This window comes from Eupeodes corollae, chromosome 1, assembly GCF_945859685.1.
Source record: "Eupeodes corollae chromosome 1, idEupCoro1.1, whole genome shotgun sequence".
Classification (NCBI taxonomy): domain Eukaryota; kingdom Metazoa; phylum Arthropoda; class Insecta; order Diptera; family Syrphidae; genus Eupeodes; species Eupeodes corollae.
In genome coordinates, this window is record NC_079147.1 from 129494798 (window position 1) to 129503834 (window position 9037).

General features: G+C 37.3%; 1 protein-coding gene across 1 annotated transcript; it reads right to left on the bottom strand.

Moving 5' to 3' along the window:
• Positions 1-6598: 6598 nt before the first annotated feature.
• Positions 6599-7345, bottom strand: LOC129944631 (uncharacterized). Its single transcript, XM_056054199.1, has one exon. It carries the CDS (start codon positions 7343-7345, stop codon positions 6599-6601), a length of 747 nt encoding a protein of 248 aa, XP_055910174.1.
• Positions 7346-9037: the final 1692 nt, after the last annotated feature.

A 9037-nucleotide genomic window follows, 5' to 3' on the forward strand; every position in this document is an offset into this window, starting at 1 on the left:
GTAGTAATTTTTAAATTATTTAGTTTTAAGATAATCGTAAACTACCAACACATAAGAGAAAGATATCGTCATTTATGTCAAGACGATATAATTTCAGCTCTAATAAATCATTGCAATCATCTGTAAATAACGAATCCAATCTCCCTTAAAAGCCTCATTCTTTTATATCAGATGAATCTTCGATTTTCGACCATTCATCAGTTCATCAGTCGCGAATCTATGTCCAAATTTTTGGACGTCAAATTGAAGAATCCTGAGACTAAAGCAGACATTATAAATAATATAAAATAAAGTAGTAACATCACTTTGAAAACGCAACTGTACGAGGAAAAAATAGAATCTCTGAAAAAAGAACAAATGGAAAGAATTTTATGATACATTTAGAATCTGCCGAGAGTGGAGGTGCATCTCAAACGAGTAATACTTCACGAATATCGTCAGCGCAATAAAACAGTGCTAGTAATAGGACCGCTAATGTCATATTGTTGAAATGTTTGATAAAAAACATGTACGTATACTTCGAGCTAAGAATATACTAAAAATCACTGGCACTTCGATTCATAATGCTGCAAGGGATCGCAGCAGGCAATTAAACAAACTTAAAGAGAGCATATCTGTGTAATGAAAAACTTAATTCCTTAACTTTATAATAAATAATTATTATATTTATTTTAATAGTAGGTATACAACTTATCACTTAAAAATAAATTAACTAGCTCCACTGCAGCGGCCGATCGACCAGAGCCGTCGAAGTTCCAAACAAAAAGAGAACTTAAAAGCTCTTCCATGGATGTTAATGGCCGGTCATGTTGGCTGTCAAAAAGATGACAGGCAGTCAGCTGGGTGTCGCGTTCAAGTGCGTGGTTATTGTAGTGCGTTCAATTGCAATCATTTGGATGTCGTTAGGTTAGGTTATAGTGGCTGTCCAAGATGGAAACGGACACACTTAATCCAGTTTAATGGCCTATTGCGATACCACATGAATCTTGAGGCTTCCTCCTAAGCTCAATGGAACCAGTTAGAGTCCCTTACGAAACGTGAGAGGCTGATTATACCGATATGATTTAGATCGTTTAGATCATTAAAGAAGAATTCTCCCAGGTAATTCTTGCGTTTTCGAGCTAGAGCAGGGCATGTGCAGAGAAGATGAAGAACCGTTTCTTCCTCTTCCTCGTCCATACAGCTTCTGCAAAAGTCATTTGAGAATACGCCTAGTCTCGTGGCGTGCTTTCCTATTAGACAGTGTCCGGTTATGACACCTATTATCGAGCTTATATGCGATCTGCATAGAGAGAGCAAGCACCTTGAACGTTTTAAATCCAGTGTTGGCCAGATGTTTTTTGTGGCTTGACACGTGGTGATGTTGGTCCACCTGGTGCCTGCCCTCCTCACAGCGTCTTGCATTAGTAGCAGTTTACAAGTAGCGATTGGTATGCCAGTACTTGCCAAACGTGGTAGGATGGGCTGTACTGTACCGTTCCTGGCGAGTTCATCTGCCTTACAGTTACCTGGAATGTCTCTATGGCCCGGCACCCAGGTGAATATTAAACTGTTGCGCCATCTCCATTAGAGATGATCGACAGTTATGGACTGTTATAGAGTTTGTAGAGACAGAGTCCAGAGATTTGATAGCGGCCTGGCTGTCGGAGAAAATACGGATATTAGATGTTGATATCACGTTTTCTTTGAGCCAAGACAAGACTTCCTTAATCGCCAAAAGTTCCGCCTGGAACACGCTACAATGATTGGGAAGGCGGAATGAGAGACTTAATTTCAGTAGTTCAGAGTACACACCTCCACCAACCCCTTCTTTGGTTTTTGAGCCATCTGTGTAAAAGTGGATGTCGTTACAGGGGTCCAACTTTTGCTGGAGCAAAAACGTATAGGTATTTTGCTAACTCTTCCGGCTCTCGTTCTAACACAATTGGTCTTCCGTGGACTCGAATAATTTGTCTTCACAGGTGAACATTTTATAGGCGGGTTTGAGGCTGTGGATTGAAACATAAACTTATTTATTTGGCAAAGCTACCTTGAACTAATGTGGCTTTCGCTTAAGTACTGCGTATGTTCCAAAGTAGGCGCGTTGCAATGGGCGTTGGAAATGGTCGTTTCGGATGTATACATGGGATGCTGTTTTCATTTCTCTCGGGGTAAACACCGGTTTCGACATACTGCTGGAGTACATACATAGGTTCGAGCTTTTGAAGAGTCTCTCTCAAATCTTGGATGAAGCTGACGGGATCTCTGGGAGTTGAGTCTCCCTCGAGTCTCCTGGTAGTCGTAGCTCGGTGCCAAACATTAGCTGAGCACTAGTAGTTCCAGACTCATTAGCCATTAAACGTAGCCCGAGGAGCACGACTGGAAGTGAAGTCACCCAATTGTCAGATCTGTGTGCAGTAAGCGCGGCTTTTAGGGAGTGGTGCCAGCGCTCCTCCACCCCGTTGGCTTGAGGATGATAGGCCGTAGTATGAATGCGTTTGTACCCGAGAATATGAGAAAAGCGATGAAACAAGGAAGATGCAAATTGTCGGCCTTGGTCTGTTGTCAACCGCTGAGGGCAACCGAATCGAGCAACCCGGTTGAAGAGAAATGCATCAGCCACAGAGGCCGCTGTGATGTCAGCAATTGGAATGGCTCCTGGCCAGCTCGATCGATGCACGTGAGCAGATAGCTGAAGCCGTTGCAGGTTGTCAGAGGGCCCACGATATCGATGTGCACGTGCTCCAGTCTGTTAGCCGTACCGAATGTTCCCGTTGGTGGGTTTGTATGTCTGTGCAATTTGCTACTCTGGCTCTGGTGATAACTACGTGCCCACTCTTCGATGTCTACGTTCATTGATGGCCAGAAGAAGCGAAGTGCAAGTGTTTTACGCGACGCTCTTACTCCGAAATGGCTGAGATTATGTACGCTCTCAAAAACTGCTTTCCTGAATGGTTTTGGTATGTACGGTCTAGCTCTTCGCGAAGTTGTTTCACAGACCACTTCAGTTTCGCTGCCAGGAAGAACATAGTTAGCAAAAACAAGTTTTTGACTTACCGATTTTATTTTTTCTAGCTCCTTGTCTGTTTTTTTTGCACCTTGTGCGATCGAGTTACAATCCATACTAAGGGGACTGTCGATAGCTGCGATCCTGGAAAGAGCATCTGCTGCTGCGTTTTCTGATCTGCTGACGTGACGGATGTCGGTGGAAAATTAGCAGATATATTCCAAATAGCGTTGTCTCTGCGGGGTTTCTGATGCTGAAGGTCGATTGCGTATGGCAAAAGACAATGGCTTGTGATCGCTAAATATAGCTCAAGATCGGCCCTCGATGTAACGGCGAAAGTGTTCAATTGCCAGCTTGATTGCTATTAATTCACGATCGAAAGTGCTGTACTTCGTTTGCCGCGTTGATAGAGCCTTGGAAAAGAAACCAAGAGGTGTAGACTTCCTATCGACGACTTGAAGAAGTACTACCCCGACAGCTGTGTTGGAAGCGTCGGTCATGAGGCCTAATTGGGAGTCTGGGAGAGGATGTGGTGACTTTTGCGAGCGACTGGCGACAGCGAAGGAAAGCTGCATCGGTGGAAGGTGACCAGACTAATGGATTTGGTCGTTTTTCTTCGCTCCTTGAAGCATTTTACAGAGCGGGGCCTGGTGCGATGCTCTGTAAGTTCATCCTAAAAAATGTAGAGCACCGAGAAAACGCCGGAGTTCCGTGATTGTTTTTGGCTTTGGGAATTATGCTATTGACTTCACTGCATCTTTAGGTAGTCTAATGACTTTTTCGTCAACTTGATGACATTAGCATGTCATGTAGGTGAAGACAAAGTCCAAGTCGCCGAATATGGAGTCGACGAAGCTTTGTTGAGTTTGCTCGGCATTGCGAAGGCGTCTTTATTGCAGTTTTTGGGATGTTTTCGGGTGCCAAAGGTGTCTGGTGGTACGCTCGAGCCAAATTTAGGCGAGAAAATATTGATTTATTTGGCAGCACCAGCTGGAAATCCGTGAGACGTGGCAGAGGGTACCTATTGGGAAGCGTAACTAAATTTATTTTATTTTATTTTTTATTTTTATTTTAATATGTAGCTAACAGTTCAAAAAACCAATTACAAGCTACAGTCAACATTAGATTAATAATATAACATAATTCTATCTGTTTAAATTATAATTTAAATTCATGACAAAAATCTGAAAAATATCAAAAACAAAAAAAAGCAAACAAAATTTTTAAAGTTAAGATTTTTTCGAAAATTTTTTAATAATATCGTCATAATGAGGTGTGAATGAGAATTTGGAATCAAATTTAATTCCAAGGTCTCTATGCTCCGTTTCCCTCTTTAACGTATTTTTATTTATCTCATATTCAAAGTTAATGAGTTTAAGTTTCCTGAAGTACGACACTATTGAACATTTCTTTATATTCAGATCTAAATTATTAAGTTGACACCAATCAAATAATGTGTTGAGGTCTTTTTGAAGATCAATGCAATCCCTAACATTATTTATAACTTTGAATATTTTCAAGTCATCTGCGTAAGCAAGAGACATGGAAGACATATTGTGAGTAACATCATTAACGTAAATATTAAAAAGTAATGGGCCCAAAATTGAGCCTTGTGGTACACCTGATGAATGGTAGAAAGGTCTGGAATGTACATTATTTAGAACGACATTATATTGTCTATCTGAGAGATAGGTCTCAAACCATTTAACGAGGTTTTCCTGAAATCCAAATTCTCGCAATTTCAGTACCAAAGTTGAATGGCTTATCCTGTCAAAGGCTTTTGAAAAATCCGTGTACACAACATCGACTTGTGTGGATTTATCTAATGCTTTTGCCACAAAATGTGAAAAAGAAACAAGATTAGACACCGTCGATCGACCTCGCACAAAACCGTGATGGCCATCGCTTAAATATGGAAGGATGTCAGGTATTATTGAGGTGTACACACACTTTTCAAAATTTAAGGACATGGCGTTCAAAATTGATACTGGACGGTAATTCTTAACATCAGAAGGATTCCCATTTTTTAGAATCGGAGTAACAAATGAATGTTTAAGACATGATGGAAATGTTTTGTCACGCAAAGATTTGTTGAATAGCATACATAAAGGTACAACAATAGATTCTTGACAGTTTTTATAAAATAAGTTTGGAACACCATCAGGACCTGCATTTTTTGTTGTATCAAGGCTATTCAAAACACAAGGCACGCTACCTGTTGTCATCATAGGAACAAGTATATCTGTTAAATGTAGATTTGAATTGTTATTCAAGCTTCTGATAGATAATGCATTTGTATGGCTGTAGTTAAGTTGAAAATGCGAAGAAAAAGCTTCTGTTATAATTTGATTTGTGGAATGAATTTCATCATCGAGAGTCATTGTGTTGGGAATCTTATTGGATTTCCGTAGCTCCTTAGAGTATGACCAAAACAACTTGACATTTGTTTTAATATTATTTTCAACATCCTTTAGATACTGAGCATAACATTCATTGATCTGCTTTTTGACTACCGTACGCAAATACTTAAAAGTAATTACATCATCTGGCCTGTTAAATTTTCTTACCTTACGCAGCATTTTGTTTTTTTCTTTTATTGAATTGATAAGGTTGATAGAATACCATTTGGGATAATTTGCAATGCGCACTTTTTTAAGTGGCACATATAAATTAATTCCATTAAGTATGACATCAAAAAAACTTTGGAATGCTAAGTCTGTGTCTAAAGTATTGAGATAAGACCAGTTCACATCCATTGAGAATAAATTTAAACTTCGAAAATTAGCCCTATGAAAATTTCTTTGTTGAATAACAGATTCTGACAAAAATCTTTCCACATGAAATTTACATGTTATTACAGTGGTGGGTGATATGTGTCAATTTTGGAAAGAACTTCATTTGTTGCAGAGACCGTAATGTTTGGAGAGCGCATTGTTGAAAAAACCAAGTCAAGTAAATTGTCATCGCAATTTCTAATTGGGTTATATTGTGAGAAATTGCAAAAGGATGTAGACATCAATAGCGATTCGGCTTTGCGAGACGTATAGTAACTTGGTATTAAGCTTTTAGAGATTGAATCGAAAGTCCATATAATAGTCGGGACATTAAAGTCACCTAAATAGATTACTTCTGCATTATTTGAAAGCGATTGAAAAACTGAACAAAGATTATTGCAAAATTGATCATATACATCAGCAGTAGTTTGAGGTCTAATATAGTTGCAACAAATAAAAATTTTTCGCATGTTAGTTGGATTTGTTAAACATATCCATAAATCCTCAAAACATGTCTCCAATTTTGAAAATCTAATCGCTGGTATATGATTTTTTACGGCAATCAAACAACCACCTCCCCCGCATGACTCAAATATTTCATTATTTCTATCTTTCCGGAATACATTATAGTTCAAAGGAAACACCTTATTAGATTGAATACTATCATTAAAATTAGTTTCGGTAAAACATATGACATCAAAATCATTACATAATATTGCTTTCTTGACATCGTGTAATTTGGTTACAGCTCTATTAATGTTTTGGTAGTAAATATTTAAATTATTCATTATATGTTTATCTATGTTATTGTGAATTGTACTTGCTTGTTTTTAAAGTTTTACTCTATCAAACGAAAATCAGTAAGTGATGAAAGTTTAAAAATTTTGCTCTCGTCATCCTTCCTCATGAAAATATTGCCATTTTTTTTCCATAAATACTTAAAATTGTGCTCAATCTTGTGTGCCTTTGCTTTCTTGTACAAAATAAGATCTGAAATAGGAATGTATTCATTGATATAAATAAGTTGATCATTAATTGAATTAGATATAGAAAATGAAAGAGAATTTTGATTTTGTGATACATTAATACGGTGTAGTTTAGCTGCAGTCAAGAATCGTTTGCAAACGTGAGTGTTCTTCATTTTAATCAGTAACGGTCCTGGTTTAGCTGTTTTGCTAGGAAGCCGTCTTATATCAACGACGTCATCAACTTTTAATGGAACATTGGACAGAACTGCTTGAACCTGCGTAAAGACAGCTCTTAAGTCGATGTTCGGTTCATGATTTGGAATATTATATATCATAATTTGCTTCTGAGCTTCTTTTTGCTCCAGCTGGTCTATGCGTTGATGTTGCGAGACGATTTGATGCTTAAGCTGTGTATTTTCAGACTCGAGGTCATCGATTTTCTTCTTGTTGTCTGAAATTGCGGTAGCCATGCTCTCGATCTCTGAGAGTTGTTTGCTCACTTTACAAACTGAGTACGTGAACGCCAATTGAGTGGACTTGATTTTTTCGAGCTCCATGTGTATTTTTTTAATTGATTGATGAAAATCAATATCTGATTCGGAGTCTGTTTCCCCCATATTTTGTTACATTCTGCTATATTATTATTATTATTTTTTATTTTATTTAATTTTTTTTATTTATTTTTATTTCTTTCTCATTCTTTATTAATTTTCCATATAATATTTTATTTTATTTTTTTTTGTTTACCTTTATAATTGCTGTTCATTTGCTCATATAATTTTCTTCTCTTCACATTTTATAATAATTTTCTGCATTAAATCTCAATTTTTCTCACATATTGATTATCTTTTACTTGTACCGGTTTGTCCTTTGCAGGTGGCTTTTTTGTCCTAACGAAATTATTGAAACCACGTAAATTCATCTGCTTATTAACTCGTTAATCTCGTTGTTATGCAACGAATTGATAATCATGCGGATTACACAGGCGATAATAGTGACGGAATTTTGCGGTCTATGGTTAGAATATTGAACAAAAATCAAGTGACGGGTATACGGGTGTGTCATTTGAATGCACAAAGTTTATTTTGTAAAATTGACGAATTTAGGGATGTTTTTGAAAACTCTAACACCGACATCATTTGTGTGTCAGAAACCTGGTTTCTAGATACAAATCCTGACGAAATGTATAAGCTTGTTAATTTTAAGTTGTTTCGTGGAGATAGATGTGGGAGGAGGGGTGGGGGTGTTGCAGTGTATGTTCGGAATAATTTGAAGTGTAAATTTAAATGTAAATCGGAAAGAGGTTGTGTCATGGAATATGTATTCATTGACATCATTGCAGAAGAAAATCCTCTGACATAAGGTGTTGTATATAGACCCAATAATGATGTTTCCTTAAGTAATTTGTTTACGCTCATTGAAAATATTTCTTTAAATTCGTCAAAAATGGTAATCTGTGGTGACTTTAACAGTAATCTTCTTGTTGAGAATGCACTTATTAATGAAATGGGGTCATATAACTTATTCCCAGTTAACACAACCATTGCCACTCATTTTGTAGGTACTTCACAAACACTTTTAGACGCATTTTTTGTAAGTGAATTAAGCGACGTTTTGCATTATGACCAGTTATCGGCACCAGCATTTTCGAAACATGATCTTATTTATTTAAGATTTGATTTTAGGAAGCATACAACTGAAACCCCATATGTGTATCGTGATTTTCACAGGGTAGACTATACTAGCCTTGAACTAAATCTGCAGAACATTGATTGGGACAGAGTCTTCTACCTCCCCTCACCTAATGACCAAGTTAAGTTTTTGAACTCTAATATTTTAAACCTGTTTAACAACCATATACCAATCCGAAGAAGAAATGCTATAAATTATCAACGTCCTTGGTTCTCGAATGAAATTCGTAGGCTTCTATTTCAACGGGATCGTGCTTACCGTGAGTGGAAGAGATATAGACTTGTAATACACTTCGAAACCTATCGTACTCTTCGTAACCAAGCAAATACTAAAATTAGATCCGCTAAAATCGAAGCGTACAGTTTAAAGTTAGGAACAGCCAACAAACGCCAATTATGGAAAAACTTAAGAGAATTAGGGGTAGGTAGATCTAATATTGAGTATAATGGGAACATAGATGTAGATGTATTAAACCAAAACTTTGTTTCGCTTCCTTTTCCACATCTCTCTCATAACTCATCTTCATCACTTACTCGGGAATCTCTTAATACTTCTCACCAAGGTATGTCATTTGACTTTGTTGGTATTGATAATACAGATATCGTTGAGAGCCTACT

Excerpts from the sequence above, each read along its gene's own strand:
- LOC129944631 (XM_056054199.1), bottom strand. The coding sequence starts at position 7,345 with ATGGGGGAAACAGACTCCGAATCAGATATTGATTTTCATCAATCAATT.